Below are 21,140 nucleotides of genomic sequence, written 5' to 3'. Positions count from 1 at the left end.
TCTCCATACTTTTCATCCTCGGGTTTTTCCTACCAATTCAACAAGCTAACAGAGTACCCAAGTCTCCCATTCTTTCTATTTAATCTTTCTCTTTTTATCCAGGTAAATGCTTTTATTACCTAGGTAACAGCCACACATGCCTTCTAAGCCTTAGTCAAACATTATATTTATGACACCCTATTCAGTTTCAAACTTATTTGATTCTTATTTCTGTGTATTAATTTTTATATAGATACCTTTAATGGCAAAACTTTCTAAATTATTTTCTTATTTATTCTTTTTGACTAAGAATTATCAGTTATTTCTTATGTCTCATTTCTTCTTATCGCCCCTGTTCATTTTTACAGTTAAAGGCTTTGTACTTTTATCTGAGCCTTTTTTTAAAAAAAATTCCTCTCTCAAGCTTCTCTACTTTTAGTCTTCTAAATCAAGTTAATGAATTGTCTGCTATCCCAGGCCCTCTGACACCTGATCCCTGAGTAGAAGCCTGTGGTTCTGGTATCTTACACAGTGATTCACTGCAGAGATATCTCTCTGAGCCTGGGATTTCATGACACTGAAAACACAGAACAAGCTTTATCAATGGCAGCTATATTTCATCTACACATAGAAACTACTCACGTACCTCAGGGGAAGGTTTCAGAAACAGATGGCCTGCCTTAGAGACTACAGACACTCAGAATTTCTTATTTGGAATTACACTTTACATGAATAAAAAATAGAGCAAAACATCTAAAGCTCTAAAAATGTATACAGAGACCTCTATAAGTACCAGACATGTTGTTCGCAGCACAATTTATTACCTGGTCATAGTAGTTGGGTACATTAATGATTTAACACCATGTAACCTTTCTTGACACAGAGCAACCAAAAAAAAAAAACTTCAAAATGTGCAACAATAATAAATATCAAGCTTTCTAATCTAAAATATATAAATATAAAATATGAGTCTTTTCTGGAAACATCTTAAGAAAATCCGGCAACCACTTGTCCATGGGTAGGTATCTGATGTTGATGGTGCTTATATTCAGAACATATCACCTCAGATCCAACACAGTTATTTTTATGTCTTTTACCAACACATGTTTGCATATCTAGGAAAGAAAAAAATGGTTTTACCATAGGTTTAATTTTATCATAATGTTTACCATTAATGTTTACCATATGATTTTCTTTAGGGAGGGAGTACAGATTTCCTAATTTTAAATTGTTCCTATTTCCAATCAGAACAAATACAATCACATTTATTCATTTTCAACAACAACAAAAATATTTACAGGGGTTGCCAAACAATTTCATTTCAGGTAAATTCTAACTTCAATATAATGTTCTCTTGATGTTCCACAGAATCACCAAGAAAATTAGAAGAAAAAAAATGGTGTAGTCCTATGCTTCTTTTGGACTATGCAAAGGTAGTCAAGGAGTATGACTGTAGTTTTCATCCAACTGCTTTGAAAAAACTGATTTGGCCACATCAAGCAGAAAGAATTCATGCAACATTTTAAATACCAACTTCTGTAATAATTGTTTACTTAACTGGACTCTGAAGAAAAGGTTTAAATATCATACATCTATGTAAGTGGAAAGGCAACTTTGTACATCATTAATTCTGTTACAGAAATACTGATTTTTTTTGTAAAAACAATTATTTTGAGAATAAATCAGAGATTAAGTATACAGATAGATTAATCTCTGAGATAAAACTCCAAACTAAGCAGTATAGTGTTTTAACTTATATTAGACTGCTACTATTTCTCTCATTAAAAAGAGGTTGGGGGTCAGTGAACAATAAATATCTGCAAACACAACTGATTTGATGTACTCACACTGAACAGCCGGGGCTCCTTGGTGTGTGGATGAAAGCCCTTTTTTTTACAAGCAGAAACCTCAAGCATGCCAGCATTGGTAAGCCTGAAGATGCCAGTGCTAAATTTCAGAGTGAAAACAAAGTAGAAAAATTAAGGATCATTTGGGCATTCCAGATGCTTTATTTGAATAGCACATGCATACATATTCCTCAAATGGGATTGAGAAATCACAAACTAGGAATTCCATAGTGATTTTTTTAAAAAACCAATGATTTGGCCCAGAGGAGAGAAACCCAGGAGGAGGCAATGCTGCTCCTAAGAGACTGCAGGACCCTGAAGGGGACAAGTCAGCTAAGCTATTGTGTGTGACCCTAGAAGAAAGGCCAAGGCCCCAATGGAGAGTCCCATGGAGGGAAATTACAAGTGGCAGATATTACTAATTCTTCTAATAATGTTAATACAGGTTATAGCAATAGCAAATATTTATTGAGTGCCTGCTGTGGTACCAGGCACTCTGCTAAGCACTGTACATAGACTATTAATGAATTTCATCTTCACATCCATCCCTCATGGGCAGGCAGCAGGGACAAAGAGGCTGAGGCCCACAGTGGTCAAGCATCCGGCCTAACACACCACTTGAGGGGTGGAGCCAGGATTCCAATATATTTGTTTGATTCCTATGCTCATAACCACTCTACAATAATCATTGCTTCCCAAAAGTAGAAAGTTTTTTTCTCAGCTAAGGCTAGAACATTTCTTATGGTAGAACATGATACAGTAGAAGTAAGACCTCAAAAGGCTAACTGGGATAGCATCCTTCTTAAATGTTATTCTCTTCAAGGTCACACTAACTGAAGAGAGAAAACCAGAAATTTTGCCACTGACAGGACTTTAAACTGCAGAGCTGTAGGTCTATGCAGCTGGCTGCCACCCATCTCTTTTTCCCCAGGGCTTTGTGTGCTTGCTAATCCAAGTCCCAAAACCTGGTGTCTGGACACGCAGGAACCCAGCAGCCCTGAACAAAGCCTTCTTTGGGCTCCCCTGAAGAGTTACACTTACTCTTTATGCTTTGGGGAGCAAACAATGGCAATGGCCTCTGGCAACATGAGTTGATAGGAGCAGTGAGTGTGAAGATCAACGCTGGATAAGAATGCAGTTTGGGTGGGATGTGTCTATAAATAGAAAAGAAGACAATCTTATTAGGATAACTGAGTCTCAGCCAAGGCCACAGCCTATTTTGAGGGAAAACTCTATTTATCTGCTTTTTTATTTTTTTACCATCATTAATCAAATAAGGATTTTAAAAAAGGTTTCGCTGACATACTCCTTTCCTTTATGCATTCCTATTATTTGCTATTTTGGAATAACTACGACATTGAGAAGAGGCTCCTAGAAGTGTTAGCGTACTTTCTTCCTTTTGGGGAAAAAAAGAGCTGGAAATTAATTTGCCAGAGGCTTTAAATAGATTCTCATATAATTATCACAACTCATTTATTAGACACTTATTTTATTATATCAATTTTACATGCAAGGATCCCAAAACTAAGGGAGGTTACCTAACATGCCTATAGTTACACAGCTGGTAAGGAGCAGAGCTGTGACTGGAAACCCTGGACACAACATACTTATATACAACACTATGGACATTAAAAGAAGGTTTTCACTAAATAGACCACGTGTCGCTGTGTATCCTTTTGTGGATTGCCATTTCCTGTAAATGGGAGAATGGGAGACTCCCATTAGTCCAAAGGTATTTGGGACTAATCTTGCACAGCAACGAAATACTCACATGAGGAGAAAGAAAGGGGGATTATAAATTAAAAGAAATCTGCCAAGTTTCTGGCTACATACAAACGTGTTTATGCATGGCCAATCAGAGGTTCATATTTGAACATAAAAAATAAATGCACACAGTTATTTTAAAAATCCATCTTAAACCCTAATTGCTCTTAGTAAAAAAGAATGGGACTATTTTAATCATGAAACAAAGATTTTTGGCACCACTGTCTAGGTCCTGACTCCATTACTGACTAGCTAAATGACACTGCAAAGATTTCTTAACCTTCTCTTGCCCATTTCATCATCTGTAAAATTGAGATAATATTTTTTCATGGGATTGTTATGAAGATCAAATGAGACAGTCCATTAAAATTCTTGGAACAGAGCTTAGCCCATAGAAATCAAAGTCATTAGCTGTTGTTATTGCTGTTGTTATTTCAATGTCATCTTTATTAACGTAAAGGCATAGATCCATCATAGTAGCTAAATGCCTTTACACAAAACTATATTCTGTTAAAGAAATGTAAGATTTTAAAACTTTTTTTAGGCCAGGCATAGTGGCTCACGCCTGTAATCTCAACGCTTTGGGAGGCCAAGGCAAGAGGATAAGTTAAGCCCAAGAGTTGAAGACCAGGCTGGACAATATAGGTAGACTCCATCTCTACAAAAAAAAAAAAAAAAAAAAATTAGCCAGGGATGGTGGCAAGTGCCTGTAGTCTCATCTACTTGAGGGGACTGAGGTGAGAGGAGCACTTGAGCCAGGGAGGTCAAGGCTGCAGTGAGCTGTGATCACTCTACTGCACTTCAGCCTGGACAACAGAGCAAGACCCTGTCTTGAAAAGAAAAAAAAAAAGGCAAGAAAACATTTTTTCTGCTTTAATAGAATGAATGTAAAATCAGCTGATTATTTATAGAAAGATACATACTCTGCAAGGAAAAAATAACACTTTGTCTATAACAACTTATATCAACAAAGGAATGGAAATTATTATAATTTTTAAAATGCAAATCTTAGTAGGGGTTTGAGTGGGAGTATCTGACAGCCTGTTATCTTACAAGGAATACCTTCTCTTTGTAATATAGAGCCTTCTATGTCTTGGTGAGAAATTAAAAATTGTTCAAAGAAACTATAGTGCTGTGGAGAGAGCAAGCAGGTTAACAAACAGACAAATCACTCTGCTTGTCAATTTATTTCCACATGGAATGCACACCACATGACCTGAGTCCTTCATTTCTGCCAAAAGGAATTATGTCTACTCCAATGAGGACAGTTTTCCCATGAAAGAATAATGCTCCCATTCCCTCACTCTATGGAAACTGATGATGATGATGGTAACAGTGGAAGCAGATGCCATTTATTGCAACTGAATAATGTGAATTAACTTTCCATGAGTCATATCAGTGAATTCTCACAGCAACCAGATAAGGTCTATTATTATCCAAATTTTACAGATGAGGAAACTGAGGTAAGCAGAAAAGGTGACTTACATGCTGATGTTCATAAAGCTAGTTAAAACAAAAAGTCTAAATTCAAATGCAGGTCTGTCTGATTATGTTTCAGACATTTTTTCCTATGACTAATTTGTTTTTGAAAAAGTCAGCTCTGGAATTTGTTATTATGCTTAATAAAAACCATTATAAAAAGTCATTATAATCACTGCGGTTTAGAAATGTAATATTTTTCTATTTTCATCCAACTACAATAATTTGATTCAGTGAAATAAGTTTAACAAGAAGTCTCAGAATTCCAGAATTATGCTAAACTTATTAAATAACTTACCTTCATAACTGCATGCATTATGTCCATAGAAGGTCATGGGGAAAACTTTTGTTTCTAGTTTGGGAAATGTTTTGTTAGATAAACTAACATTGACTTATCAATGTAAATGCATAATTTAATAGACTGTCATTCTTGCTAGAATTTGTTTTGCTTTAAAATTCATTCTTGTTACAGAATCATATTAAGCTAAATAATATAGCAATGTCCAGGCAAACCATAATGCATATTACTTACTGTTAAGAAAAGCAAATAGACATATTAAGAGTTTTGCAAACTCTTCATCATAAATAATTTCTTGCATTTGAGAGGCAGTTTATACTTTTCAAAGAGTTTTCACACCTGGTATCTTATTCCCTGTTCACAAAAATTCAGTGAGGAGAGAAGGTGTTCATTAGCTTCACTCAGTTAATAAAGGAATCTGGAAATTAGGTTAGAAGTCCTGACTGATAGCATATAGTAATTTACAGGTGGTGTTGGGACTAAAGTCTTCTATACCCTCGGGAATTGCATAATACCAAATGCTTAGCAAGTGTAAGTGTGTGTGTGTGTGTGTGTGTGTGTGTGTGTGTGTTTAGCACTGAGGAGTGCTCCTCTATAAAGCAAGTAAAATATAAAATGACTATGTATCATTCCTTCAAGAATGTGTTCTGGAAATTTTCTTGGCCGGTATCCCATCTCAGTGGGATGACTTATCCCTACCTCCTATGGTTTGAATGGTGGGGTCTCCACCAGTATTCATGATGAAACTTAATCCTCAATGCAACTGTATTGAGAAGTGTGGGCTTTGGGAGGTGATTAAATCATGAGTGCTCCTCCCTAATGCATGGTATTCAGGCACTTGTGAAAGGGCTCAAGGTTGAAGGCGTGCTCTATTGCCCTTCTGCCTTCCACCTTGTGAGAATACAGCAACAAGGTGCCGTTGGTGTCTACTGAAGGCTGCTCATGGCTGAGAGCAGCCTTCACTAGACACCAATGCTGGTGCCTTGATCTTGGACTTTCCAGTTTCCAGAACCAGACAAAACAAATTTCTATTCTTTCTAAATTACCCTTATCAGGCATTTTATTATAGCAGCAAAAACACACTAAGACATTATCCTAGATCCAGCTATGTGAGACTGAATGGAAAAAGTTTTCCCCAGATGGATTGAACTATGGCTAGAAAGTAGAGATTATAATCACCAATTATAACAGCTACAATTTTCAGAGTCCCTCAAAATATGTGCTATAAAATTCACCAATAGTATCTCATTTAATATGAAACATTCTGTGAAGTCAATTATTATGATCTCTACTTTATGGACAAAATTGATGCAGATTGCTTAATAACTTGCCAGTACTCCTATAGAGAATTATTAGTAGAGTCAAGATTTAACGTCATGCTATTTGATTTGTAAGCCATTTCCTGTTCCCATGACAGCCTGGTGGACGTTGGAATTCAGTGTTTTGAGCCCTATCCTCTTGCTTTATTCTATAGCTGTTTATACAGTGATCCATACATCCTTTGCCTATCAGAGAGGGTTCAGGGAGTGTAACTGATATATACTAATACATGTTTAAAATAAACATTTTCAAAATAATCTAATTTAGACCCACATTAATAGTTGTCTAATGAAATTGGTTAACAATCTGGCTAAGCCTTCACTAGGCTATGTAAAATCATCTAAAAAAAAACAAACCTGATTTCCAAATGTTACTCTTTCTTTCTCTCTATATCTTTTAACTTTGGACGATACAAAAAAGCATAAGATATACATTCTCCAAATCCAGATTTGACAGATTTAGACACGGTCTAACACTGAAAAACATGCTATAATATGCTGACCTTTATTTTTTTCTAATATCTGTTATTCTTTTCTCTTTGTTTGAGAACCACTACTTAAAAGACAACCTTTATTACATTTGAAAATATTAAAAAGAAGAAGCTATTTAAATGAAGCTAAACTTTTTCAAGGAAGAAAAGAGCACGCCATACAAAAATAAACTGAAACCCAAAAGGTCAAACATACATGGATCCATCCTAGAGTGAGGAGGTCATGTTGATCCTGAACATTGAATAATTCCTCCACATTCTCCATGTCACAATAGTCTGGTCCCGCAGACTGCTTTGGCACAATTACATGGGTAATAGTAAATTCATTATGTGTCTAAAAAGCAAGTAGCAGAAAGAATGATATGCATCTGACAAAAAAATAATAATAATAACTGAACAGGAAGTGCAATGTTTAAGACTAGAGAGTCCTCCAGTAGGGGGTTGTGTCCAGGTACAGGAACCACTTACATCATCCCTCCCTGTACCTGGACACACACACCCCTTCCCAATTCAAAAACAAAGTCCCAACAGTAAAAATGGATTCTTTGCCAAAAGTTTGAGAGTCAGTTGTTCGTAGCTTGAAACTCACTTTCACAATAGAAAACATAACATAAATAAGAACTCCCATTCCAGGCTGGTCTGTGGAAGTTTTAATAAATGATTTCTTGATATATCTTTTTTTTTTAAATTTTTTATTGGATTTTAGGTTTTGGGGTACATGAGCAGAGCATGTAAGACAGTTGCGTAGGAACACACATGGCAGTGTGCTTTTCTTTCCTTCTCCCCTGATATATCTTATAATGAAAAAACTAGAACAAAACAAGGGCAGGTTTATTTGGATGGGGAGATACTAGCTAAATAATTTTGTGGTGTTCCCAAAGGGCATTTCTTAGGGTTGTGAAAGTTGATGATTTTGTTTTTATTTTACTAATTACATTTAATGTCACTTTAAGCCATAAGACATTCTTTGAATATTGGGAGGACTCACTAGGATCTTCTGTAATTAAGATAATGTTTTGGATTTGCAATCAGATAAAGGAAAGAAAAAAAACAAATTACCCCTTTAGGCAAAAGATAAGAGTTGAGAGGAAGAGGGCTGTGAAGTGCCCGGGGATCCTCAGGGTGAGATGTTTGTGCAGTGAGAGGCTGTCTTCCTTCCCCCAGGCAGACTGGCCTTTCTCCCCTACACAGCACCATCCTCTCTCTGGCCTTAGGGCTTTGCCCTACACAATGCACTGTTCCTTCACCCTGATTTCAACTCTTCCCTCCATCCAACCGCCTCCTTTATGTATTCTTTAGGCCTAGCTCAAATATCACTTCTCAGGGAAACCCTTCCGGACCCCTCAAACAAAGTTGTATTTCCCAGTTACACAATCCCATGATGCCCTGCACTTGCACAGACAGCACTCAGCCCTACTTATAATTAGTCCTCTGTCTGGGTCTTCACAGCATGGTAAGCATCATGAGGAAGGGACTGTGGCTGTTGCAGGGCACCGAATGCCAACACCCAGCACAGTGCCTGGCACATTTAGACATTCGGTAAATGTTTGTCTGACAGCGGAGTGAATGAATCATACGTGAATGAATCAATTAATCTGAATACAACACATAATGTGGGGGTGGATGCTTCAATAGCACACTGCTCCCTTAAGTGCAACAGAGGTGACTGTAGATGCCCATTCTCCTGTGCTTGCCACCAATGGCTTCCTCTCTCGAAGGGAAAATGATGACAAAACATGGAGTGCAGCAGGAGATTGTGTAGTGAATAAAACATATTATTCAATAAAGCAGAGGTTCCTAAGCTAAATTTGGAGGACTGAAAATATTCCTGGACCCAGATATATAAACTGATACTCAAAACAGACTATGAAAGGACACATCCAAAGAAACATTATGTATCTTTGTTGTAGATAGGAAATTGAATGCATCTCCTCTTTCATCTCCTTCTATTATGACATTGTCTTTCATCACATACTTATGATGACATCTTCCATAATTAAATATGTCCTGTGCATACAGTAGACTTTATTTTGTTGAAGATACTGCCTTAAACTAAAGAAAACAACAAAACCCTAGTTTTATTCCATGTATATCTGAAAAAGGATAGCAAGATGACACATGCCACAGATAAAGTTAATTATATGAATGTATGTGAAACTAACAATTGCAATGAAAATTTGATTTGGTAAATCAGATGGATTTGGAAATCTGAAGACCTGTATTCCATTTTTCTAATTGAAGATTTAATTTATAGTTTAATTGATTCTTCAGGGCAAGTTTTTATAGTGTCTCTTAAATTTTACAATCTATTTTATAGAAGGGTTATTCCATCAATAATGACAGTAGCTTTATAAAATTAATCTGTATAAAGTTAATTTCATAATATTGTTTACTCTCAGCATGTTTTTATTCTGTTCCATTTGTGGGAAGAAAGCTAGTACTATTAAAAGTATCCTGTGCAGAGATATATATACATATACAAAGATCATACCAGTTTTCCACAGAGTATTCCACAGGTTTCTATTCCTCTTACTGTATTAGATTCTGCCAGCTGCAGAAATTTGTGGCAAAGATCTTTTGGCAAAACTACACATCGCAGTCCTTCAACCACTAAATCTAAGAAACAAAAAAGGAAGAAAAGGCTAGAAAACAAACTGTATGTTCCATCTTTCAAAATTGTTATTGGCAAGCAGTTGCAGGTGGACATACATTTCAAAAATAAAAGTTTCAGGTGTTCCACTTTCCACATTTTATTTTAAAACTCTTAGAAGTAAAATTACATTGTGTATGTAAATTATTTTATAAGGAAAGTGAGAAGGTACAAGCACTTTTACATGTTTGTACCCTGGGTCAGCTATTTACATGTTATGTTATCTTTAGGCATGAAGCAAATATAAGGTTAAATGCATAGGCTGCATAGAATGCATTTTATATCCTATAAGACATAGGACAAATATCCTGTTTACCATGTTACATATATCTTTATGAAAGTTGGTGATCAGTAAGTAAAAGCACAACGTTTTGGGAAACAATTAGCAGTAAAGTAAGTTTTAAAGTGATTGCCTGTTATAACTCATTTCAAATAAATGGAAACACAAATTTCATCTGACAGTGTCTGCGAGGAAGAAGTCTGTATTTTGGAAACTTGCCAGCACTGATCTGGCAGTACTGAGTAGCACTAATTCTTTCAGAAACACACAGTCTATTTGGAGGTTAATTATCTATGTGTATGAGATTCTCTCAGTCCAAGGAGGATGCTAAACATACTGAATATAAACATTTTACTGCTGAGCAATGGTCTGGATAAACAATTTTCTCAACATCTTTTCTCTCCAGTATAAGTGTTTACCTTTAAGATGTATTTCTTAATTAAAATACATGGAAGACAAAAATACTTAAGATTTTTCTCATTTAAAGCCTCTGTTCAATGATAAAATACTTCCCATTTATTATAGAGTCTCTGCTCTATTGGGGGCAAATCATATTTTCTGAATTTTAAGTGATATATAGTAAAGGTTAGAATTTTATAGTAATATATAGTAAAAGAGAGTATTGAAAGTTACTTCTGTTATTCACACCATATTCTGTAGGGGTCCTACTACAATTAATGAAACAAGGAGGACCCTCCCAGATGCTCTAGAAATATGATTCCATCCAATGAGCCTCAATGTCCCACAGGGGTGCACTTCATCACTTACTCTGAACAGCACTTAGAGTAGCAGCCGGCGTTAAGGCCCTGTTTATAGGAGGAGAGTGGCTAGCATAATTGGTTGCATCACTTTTATTAGGTTGATCTGCAAATACATTCAGCAAGGAATTGTTCTGGTGCGTGGAAAAGCAGGACAAAGCACTCCCATCAATCTGCTCCGACAGCCCCGAGGTTTCCTGACTTCGCATCTGACCTCGGGCTAATTCTTGCTTCTTGAGTTGATCTTCAAAAAACAGAAACTGCTCAGATTCTAGCTGCTGCTGGCGCATCTGAGCAATCCGCTTCCTTTCTGCCTCTATCAATCTCTGATGCTCCAGTTTTTTGAGAATTTCAGCTTTATATTTGTTCTGAAAAATGTGGCAGCCAGAGAAGGTTAGTTTCCAAGGCAAAAACATTGAACTGAAATTAGATGTTTTCAGTCTTCAAGCAGACAGAGAAAAGGCTAGATACTGCTGTATGCCCACCGGGACACTCAGGGAACAGTGAGAGAAATATACATAAGACCAGGGCAAAAGCCCCTTGATCTGATTAAGATAGTAGTTCTAAATCCACTGATATTTTACCAGAGATGATAGGCCATGACAATCAGGATCCCTCCATTCCCTTATGCTTCTAAATAGTGGAAAATCAAGGTCAAGGTTGTTTGCTCAGTCAGACTGACAAGACCATATGAAACAAAATATCTCACCCTTACTATGCTTCCAATATAGAGGCCACTAGCCACATGTCATTATTTGGACTTGATTAAAATTAAACAAAATTAGAATTAATTAGCCAACATTTAGTACCTCAGGCACACTAGTCACATTTAAGTACCCAGTAGCCACATGTGGCTAGTGGGTACCATATTAGAAAGTGTCAAATAGAACACTTCCATCATCACAGGGAGTTCTATTTAATGGTGCTGTCCTAGAACCTTTTGCATTTGACTCTAGAACTCATACGCTACCGGAGATTTATGGATAAGAAGGAGTCACTAAAAAAAACAATTATTAAAATGTGTTCCAACCATCTCTATCACCACTAATCAAGAGTTTTATTAAAAATGAGGAGTCCCAAGCTCTCCAGTCCTGACAAAATATCCAGGCTTATGAGGTCAGATAACATGAAATATTAATGAGCCTTCCAGGTGATTTTGATAGAAACTAGATTTGGGAGCTACCGTAAGGTGGCATTAGCATGTGGGACACAACTTATAGCGGCACATTCAGGTGCATACAAATCACCCTGGGTCTAACTACAGTTGCAAATCCTGATTCAGCAGGTCTGGGGTGGAGCCTGAGATTCTGCATGTCTAACAAGCTTCCAAATGATGCTAATTCTGGCTGAAGCAAGGGCTCACAGGCATATCTGTGGATCTCTCCTAGGCTTAGTGCTGCTATTCTAACCCCACAGAGATTTCTACATGAGATACTACTGTAGGCTGTGAAGTGACAGGTATAAAAGGCAGAACATGAAACAGCTGCAGAGCCTGTTCCTCCCAGGAAGATTCTGAAGAGGAAGATCATACACATTGCTGTCTGTGGAAAAGAGACTTGAACTGGGCTTTTGTCTCCCTTGCTGTTGCTTTGTCTTACCCTTCAGGATCATTTCTATCTTTCATATTTCAAGTCATTAATGTGCACACTTGAGGGACACTCAATTTCAACATTCCCTCTATCGCTTGGTTAAAGCTCATCACTCAAATCAGCCTTCCAGTTATGCCTGTAGAAAGCCAAAAAGCTCAATGACCATTTTCAGAGCTGATGAGATTGAACTGAAGTGAGAGTCAGTGAAGGTGATAACCTCCAAAGCTAATAAAACACAAACAAAAAAGCAAAATAGCACTTACAATGATGCTATGTTGAATGTGAGTATCCTATACACTGACTGGCCAATTTCTTCTTCCAATGCCTTTCTGCCTCTCAGACATTATCGTCATGTTCATTCTTTATTAATAACAACCCAGAAGCCACCACTTTTGGCTGATACAATTACATTTCAACCACATGGTTAGCTATTATTCCATCTCACTCAATACTCACTGTAACATTTTAAGAATCAAATTCACATTTCTAAGGCCTACATAATTAGAGTCATCAAAAACCATATACTGCTCTCCCTACCTCCTACTGGCTGTTCATCTGGCAACGAGCAGCCATCTGGCTCAAGGTTACACTGGCAAATATAATCAAACGTTGATCAAAAAGTTCTACTAAAATCACTGTAGGAAATCTGTTTTTTAACACATTGCTTTATTGGATGTTGCAGGGAAACAGAAATACCACACTGTTGGTGTAACTGCTTAACCTGGATATCAGCATAAATTTTTTATTGGTTTCACATCACTGCATCTTTAATTTTTAATTTAAATGCACATAACATTTGAAAAACTCATCACATAAAAATAAAATTCAAAAAATACTTGTACATAAAATAGTCATGAAATAAATTTACCAACTGAACTTACTTTGCTTTGCAAATATTCTTGGTATTCTATGTTATATTTCTTTAAAAGGTCGTTTTTCAATTCATCTGTCCTTGGGAATGCAATCTCCTTCAGTTTCTTTTAAAAATATATACATATATTGATTAGTGGGATTTTCAATATATTCTTTCAGATCATCAGGTGAGAAAGAAAAACAGCTGATAGGTGTATTACAAATAGTCATGAGTAACCAATGATGGCAGACAAAATCTCTTGATGGGTTCAAAATATAACATTCCAGCAGGAAAGAAACTATTATCCCTTTTGTAAGACCTTTATTGGCTCTACTGATTAGGTAAGCATTTTGTTATAGCCCAATCCTATAAGATGTAAATAGCTAGAACTTTGTGGCTGCCTTAACAACTAACACTAATTTTCAAATAGTTATTGAGTTCAGGGCTGTATAAAATAATTAAAACCAGCCAAAATGATTGTCTGAAAGAAATTTGAAGAAATGTACAACATTCTCTTAATCTCTGGGAGGAACTGTAAAATAATTCCTTGTTCACACCATAAGGTAATATTTTCTTTCTTTCTGTTCTGCCAGCATCAATTAGACAAACCACATGGGCTCAGTAATGATCATTAAATGTCTAAGAAAAAAATCAAAACATCATTGTTAATGGAATCAATTTTTTGTGCTCAAACTCTCAAGAGAAAGAGAAAGGAGAGGAAGGGGAAGAGTGAATCAATAATGGATACTTATAGAGCATTTGATCCCACAGTGGAGAAGCAAACCCACAATACCTTCATAATATCCTGCTTTTCAGGTACTGCACATTGCTGGTAATCTCGATGGTTGGGAAGCTTTTCTACAAACAAGCTAAGAAAAGAGAAAACATGTCCTTAGCATTATATGACAGCAAAAGCTCAATAGTGGTTTCTAATAGGGAATGAGCATCCTTTTTCAAAAATGACATGTTTAATAACTTATTCATTTACTTATAGTCTTTCCATCTGCCTTTTCCCTAAGGCTGGCATGAGTATTATTTTGGTATTAAGGGTTTAACTCAACAAACTAAGCAGCAAAGTTAACAAGGTTAAGGTCAGGGTACTCTCTAAACAAATCAAGTCACTTCGATCTTTCTCAGGCCCTGCAGACTTAACCCCATAAGAGCACAACTTACTTTTTTGCACTGCCAGCAACAGAGAGGATCACATAAAAACATCAGAGCATGAAAAGAGTCATGTAAATCCCTTCTTGTTCTTGGAAAAAACTAAAAGAACCACTGATGAATCAGCAGTGTCATCGTGTATGTATCAAAAAACTCTTAACAGAAAACCCATAACTAAAAGAAATGACAACCGGAATCCCTAGGAGGTGCTAATTAGGAGTTCATTACTTTTCATCCCTTTTGGGGAACAACATAGCAGCAGTGAAGGGAAATTCCTACAGCAAATCAGGTGTATCGCTTCCAGGTAAAGTGAAGAAACTGCTACCACAAGGGCAGGGAATTCTCTTTTTTATGCACCGAAGTATCCTCAGCCTGAAGAATAGCATCCAGCTCATAAGTGCTCAATAAATATTTGCAAAATGAATGAATAACCCTTCCTTGATAAATCATAATGATCTGAAAATGCTATTTCTGATCAGCTAATATGTTATATCTTATACTTACTGATTCTGTAAATCAATTCACGCACACATATACTCATCATTTCATCTCACCTGATGACAAGGCTATAGAATACACAGAAATGTTAGCATAATTCCCATTTTTAAATGAGAAAATTAAGGCTTAAGGAGGCTTTAAAAGTTGTTAGCTACCTAAGACTTTATAAATAGAATAAATTCAAAGATATTTGGAGCTGAGGGGACATCAGAGATTTTCTCCCATAAATCTTTCATTTGTAGATAAGGAACTAAGGCTCAGGAAGAATAAATGAATTATAAATTATCACATCACTAATAACAAAAGAGCATTCAAGTATTTTGATTACACAGTAATTCTGAGATATAGGGACCTTTTCTGTTTCACCAGGACTACAATTCCATAGTAAAATATGAAAAATCAGAGTAGAAGGTAAAAAAAATTATTAATTGTAACTTATTCAGAAACAAAAATTCTTAGAGAAGTTTAGCTATCAATGGTGGAGAATAACCTCTAATTTCATATTTATTACTTAACTTTCCAAAAAGAAGTGATTTTCTCAGGTAGGGTGAAGGTTGCCAACCATTCTCTAAATTTTCAAGTTCAGTAACTTGAATAAAATGCAGATGTCAATTTGTATACCATGTAACCTGCCTTTAATTTTGCCCTTGGTAGAATCATGGAATGCAGTTTTTAAAATATTGTATTTTTTCAACTTCTTAAATGTTCTCAGACTAGGCCCCTGACTAAGCTAGTGAAATTGTATGTGAAATAATCCAGGCACAGAAACACAAATACTGCATAATCACACTTATAATGTGGAAGGAATCTAAAATAGTTGAATTCATAGAAGCAGAGAGTGGCTATTAGGGTTCCAGCGGGTAAGGATAGGGAGTGAGATGTTGGTCAAGGACATAAAATTTCAGTTAGACAGGAGGAATAAGTTCAGGAGGTAGTTAATAACAATGTATTGCATAATTATGCAGTTTGGCCTGGCACAGTAGCTCATGCCTGTAATCTCAGGACTTTGTGAGGCCAAAGCAGGAGGATCCATTATATTCAGGAGCTGGAGATCAGCCTGGGCAACATAGTAAGATGCCATCTCTACAAAAATAAAAAATTAGCTGAGCATGGTGACACATGCCTATAGTCCCAGCTACTCGGGAAGCTGAGGTGGGAAGATCATTTGAACCTGGGAGGTCAAGGCTGCCGTGAGCTATGATTATGCAACAGAGTGAGACCCTATCTCAAAAAAAGGTCTATGAGGTAATAAATATGTTAATTGGCTTGATTTAGTCATTCTATAATATATGCATACACGTATCAAAACATGTTGCATACCATAAATATATATAATTTTCATTTGTCAATTTAAGTAAAATTAACAAATAATAAGCTAGCAAAAGTAATCAATGTGTGACTTCCAATTGAAATAAAAAATAGAGGGTTCAGCTTAGATTATACAATTATTGATAACAGCACAGCCTTTCAACCAGTAAGTTATCAATTTAGTAAGGAAAATCCAAATCCCATTTCTGTTAACTCTTCAACTAGGATATGTCACTAACAAATATCTAGTAAGAAATATGATATTTTGACAAGGCTGTTTTGATGTAGCCACTTTTAATCAACAATTTTCAAAGCTCTTTTGTACGTGGTGTTCTTACGTAGCCAAATAAAATTTTTTTTAAAAAGAAATCATAAATGCTATGTGAAACTGACCATGGCACCATATCCCTGCACCTGGATCAGATCTTTCCTGTATCTCCCAACTTGCCCCCTAGACACAACCCACCAAATCAACCTTTTAAAATGTTGATAGCATGTTCCAGGTGCTGTAAATGGAGCTGCACTATATAGTTCTTGCTCTCATAAAGTTTCAATTTCTGTCAGGGAAAATGGCACGAAAAAAGAAATTACATTTATGAAGAATGAAACATGTATTAAATAGATTACTGTACTGGCCTTGGAGAAGAAATCAGATAACCCTGAGCCTCATGCCCTCCCTGACCCTAAGCCTCAGAGATGATGTTGGGATGCCCGTGAGTACATTATTTGGTAATTTAAAAACCAGAACATGTAACATTCCTAGAGACTGTGCAATTGGTCTAAATATGAAAACATGACTGATACCCAAACTGCCACATCAAAGTATGTAAATATTTTTTCCAATTTTCTCACTTTAGAGGCCTTTAAAACACTTACGTTATAAATTTATTATAAAGAACAAAGGCATTTTCCAAATTTCCTTCTTCCAAATACACAGACGCCATCCTCTCCATCTCTACTCCAGACCTAAAGTAGCGTCGTGGAGTGATGTCTTCACTGATGGTGATATTACAACCAAGCTTGCTTAGGGCACGGACTCGCTCTTCTGGGCTCAGGGAAACATCCATATGGTCAGGCATAGCAGCTAACTTTCTCTGCAAAGCAAAATTTAAATCTCTGATTAATCGCTGATTATAGTAAGAAAAGGATATGACTAATGTTAGGGATGTATTTTCTTTATGAGGAACCTAACACCATTACCTAAGGCAATCTTTCCATAAGAATTAATGATATGGTCAAAGTAAAGTATCTTTGCTTAAACACATGGACTGTACAACAAAAAGACAAACATCCAGGGTAAACACACAGTGCTACTGGAGTGGGATCCCACCTTAGGTTTCAGGGTACAATTATGTGGAAGTTCCAGGGTATGCAAATGTTTCAGGTCATTTTAGGTAAAACACGATTGCTCTTCATATCCCTGTGCACGTTTCTATCTGGGATCATGTGAAGCAGGTCATGAAATAAATTCCTGCCATGGTAGGGTTTATGTCAGGGTCTCCAAGGAGGTAACTTGGATTCAAGTTACTATAAAGATTCAGTTATATTCCAGAATAAGTGTTTAGTAAGAAGTTTTTAGGGCCTCGCTGCATCTTCATTAAGTGAAAAAAAAACCCCACAAATAAATCCTGGAGAAGCCTTTTCAAGCATAAGAATCCCTCTCCTTTTGCTTTTTTTTTTAAGACAGAGTTTTGCTCTTGTTGCCCAGGCTAGAGTGCAATGGTGCAATCTTGGCTCACCACAAACTCTGCCTCCTGGTTTCAAGTGATTCTCCTGCCTTAGCCTCCCAAGTAGCTGAGATTACAGGCATGTGACACCACGCCCGGCTAATTTTGTATCTTTAATAGAGATGGAGTTTCTCCATTTTGGTCAGGCTAGTTTGAACTCCCAACCTCAGGTGATCCACCCGCCTTGGCCTCCCAAAGTGCTGGGATTACAGGTGTGAGCCACATGCCCAGCCACCCCTCCCATTTTTTTTAAATAGAAAAAGACTCTCAGACTTCCACATAATAGTAATTACACTGTTAAATTAGTCCTCAACTAAGAAAATAATGATATGTTACTAAGAAATGTCAGTAACAGTAATTTGAATTGTATTAATAAAAACAGCATCTATACACATTTGGTAAAGCATAGAACATATATAATTCAGAATAATTATTCAATAAAAAGCACTTCAGAAAGGAAATTTTCTCTGTTAAGTGCCAGATAGCCAGTATCTTAGGCTTTGCCAGCCATATGGTTTCCATTGCAACCTGAATTCAGCTCTCAGCATGAAAGCCACCATAAATAATATGGAAAAAATGACTCTGGCTGTGTCCCCCAAATTTTTATTTATAAAAACAAGCAGGTGGTTTGGCCATGAGACAACAGTTTGCTGACCCCTGCTTTAGATCAGCATGTTTCAAAGCATGGTCCATGGACTGGCAGCATCAGCATCAACTGGGAATTTCTTAAAAATGCCAATTCCAATAGGTCTCTCCTCAGACCAACAGTCAAGATCTCTGGAGTTAGGCTGGAGAATCAATGTTTTAATCTGTCTTTCCAGAGGTACTTAGGTATGCACCGCCTGAGAAGCACAGCTTTAGATCAACCACTTCTACCATTGCTGGATGCTTCCAGAATAGAGTTAGCCTAGAGCAAATTTAGCTTCTCAAGGTCTCCTTGGTCAGTTAAGGGTAGGCTGCAAGTCTGACTACTGTGTGGGTGGAGCACCTAATTGAGGTCTGTAGAAAGCTACTAAAGAGTCAAGGTAGGCATACTTTTAGTCTGGCCATGGATTGCTGAGCCAACCTTCAGGGGCAAAGTATAGTGAATTAGATGTCTGGAGTTCTTCCAGTGCCATCTGGTCTACTTTGCTGGTATTTTTATAGCCAAAAGAACCCCAGAGATCTGAAATGATTCTTGGTCCTAAAGGTTTAATATATAACCAGAGTGCCATAAACTTGTTTCTCAAGGCTCCATTAAGTAAGAAGTATGCCATGTCCCATGTATGTTTTATTATGCGGCTTCCCCATTTCAGAGACAGAAATTGGAGTTTCTGAACTTTGAGCCTCAGGCTTCAGTATATAGTCTTTTCCAACTGAGATGTCTCAAATCCTACAGCAATCCATCCACTTTTCCCTAACCACACTCATCTGTAGAACTCAGTAGCACCAAATGAAAATATTGTTATTTGACCACAGATAATTGCTTCAATGACATCAGAAAATGACTAAAAATATCTATGAAAATCATAATGTTTTCTAAAGGGGGTTCTATCCTCTCACATGTATAAAAGTAATGTGTTCATATTTTACTAATATATAGTAAAATATATTAAAATATACAGTAAATATATACTATATATAAAATATACAGTAAAATATATTATTATTATTTCTGTACAAGTATGTCCAATCCCTTATGAACTTTTTGGAGTTTTAAAAGGTATAATTTTCCGTTTATCTCTGTTTCCTAGAATGTAGCATATCCCCTGCCACATAGGTGATAATTAATGAGTACATCAAATAAAAGAGAGAAAGGAGTGAGAAAGAGAAAAAAGGAAGCAACAAGAGATTATAATTAGGTTTTTTTCCTGAAAATTAAAATTAGATTGATTTTCCTCTTCTGAATGGTCCTATCTTTCCCAAATTTAAAATTGATTTCAAAGATAAGCTGGAAAATAACCTAAAGTCTTAATCAATCTATAATATTTCATTTGCATGCAAGCTTCTTGGATGAAAACACAAATTTTCCAGATAAAAAGCCTTTGTGTTCATTTTTACAGTGACATATACAATAAAATTTTAATTATTGTTATATAATGTTCTAGAAAAACACAGAAGACATCTCATAAGGATGACTGTTTGCTCTGCAGAGGTGGAAATGGGTCAGCCTTCATCAACCGTAGTGGAACAACAACATGGGGACAGAAAGTGAAAATGTTTCTGCAATTGTCCACTTTCCAAACATACTCTGAAAACAACTAAGCTCTGTGAAGGACTTTCTTGGTAAAGAAAAAACATGAAGTCACAATCTATTTCAGTACAAGAACCAGGATCTCCCTTTCCCTATGTCCTGGTGCTCAGTTTTGTGCATATAGGGTATTTGGTATACTGCAGCTCATAGGCCTACTCCTACAAGTCACCATGAGTGGTTGGGGAGGGTCATCAGGTGGAGGAAAATGGGAATGACAGTTTCTATTTATTGTACCATCATGATAGGCTAGAAGCATCAAAAATATTGTTTCCAATTGTCACTGGGCACAAAGTATGAAATCAGGGCCATGGAGATTATATAATGTGTCTACATTCACACTCACAGACTGATCTAGGACACAGGATAAGCCCATGTGATATAGCTAGAGAAAGTGTGCACAGTGCCGGGCAGTGAGGGGAAAAGTGAGAAGCACAGGAGCTTCAAGTACAAAGACATTTACACAAGGCTCCAAAGCAACACCTAGGTGTTATGTATGTTTTTCTCAGTTGTCACCATACAAAGTGAGTCTCCAATTTTTATCTATAAAGAAGCTGAGGCACTAAGAGCTTTAAGTAGCTCCTTGGATATCAACTCTGACATTCTTCTCTCCAGGGTTTTGCCAAAGGACTCCACTCCTGGAATCTATCCAGATAAACTAAAATTTTAGACTTTTGTAGAAAATAAAATTTATTTTTAAGTCTTACAAAGATAGCTTTATTAGTCACTTCCTCAAAGGAGACAACCACACAGATGGATGAAAAACTACAAGTGCTAAACTTCTTAAAGTAGTTGTGACTCATTTCACATTTGTATGTTTCTGTTCTTCTTTTTGGGCTTTTCAACCAAACGTTAAATATCAGCTGGTGTGACCTACCAGAGAATTCACAGTAAAAGGCTGATCCATGT

General features: G+C 36.5%; 1 protein-coding gene across 1 annotated transcript; it reads right to left on the bottom strand.

Annotated features, from left to right (window-relative positions):
* Positions 1–778: 778 nt before the first annotated feature.
* On the bottom strand, positions 779–21,139 carry STAMBPL1 (STAM binding protein like 1). Its single transcript, XM_035268417.3, has 10 exons — positions 21,109–21,139; positions 17,151–17,368; positions 14,101–14,176; positions 13,336–13,431; positions 10,876–11,233; positions 9,669–9,793; positions 7,374–7,511; positions 2,868–2,980; positions 1,827–1,926; positions 779–1,094 (listed from the first exon to the last, which is right to left on the bottom strand). The coding sequence occupies exons 1-10, from the start codon at positions 21,136–21,138 to the stop codon at positions 1,038–1,040; spliced, it is 1,311 nt and encodes a 436-aa protein (XP_035124308.2). The 5' UTR covers position 21,139; the 3' UTR covers positions 779–1,037.
* Position 21,140: the final 1 nt, after the last annotated feature.

Source organism: Callithrix jacchus, chromosome 12 (assembly GCF_049354715.1).
Source record: "Callithrix jacchus isolate 240 chromosome 12, calJac240_pri, whole genome shotgun sequence".
NCBI classification, from domain to species: Eukaryota; Metazoa; Chordata; class Mammalia; order Primates; family Cebidae; genus Callithrix; species Callithrix jacchus.
This window is presented reverse-complemented; position numbering and strand designations above follow the sequence as displayed.

Excerpts from the sequence above, each read along its gene's own strand:
- STAMBPL1 (XM_035268417.3), bottom strand. The coding sequence starts at position 21,138 with ATGGATCAGCCTTTTACTGTGAATTCTCTG. Across the intron at positions 9,794-10,875 it reads TACTCTAAGTGCTGTTCAGA|ATTTAGTGGTTGAAGGACTG; the intron begins GTAAGTGATGAA and ends TTTGTTTCTTAG. Across the intron at positions 7,512-9,668 it reads GAATACTCTGTGGAAAACTG|ACACATAATGAATTTACTAT; the intron begins GTATGATCTTTG and ends CTTGCTTTTTAG.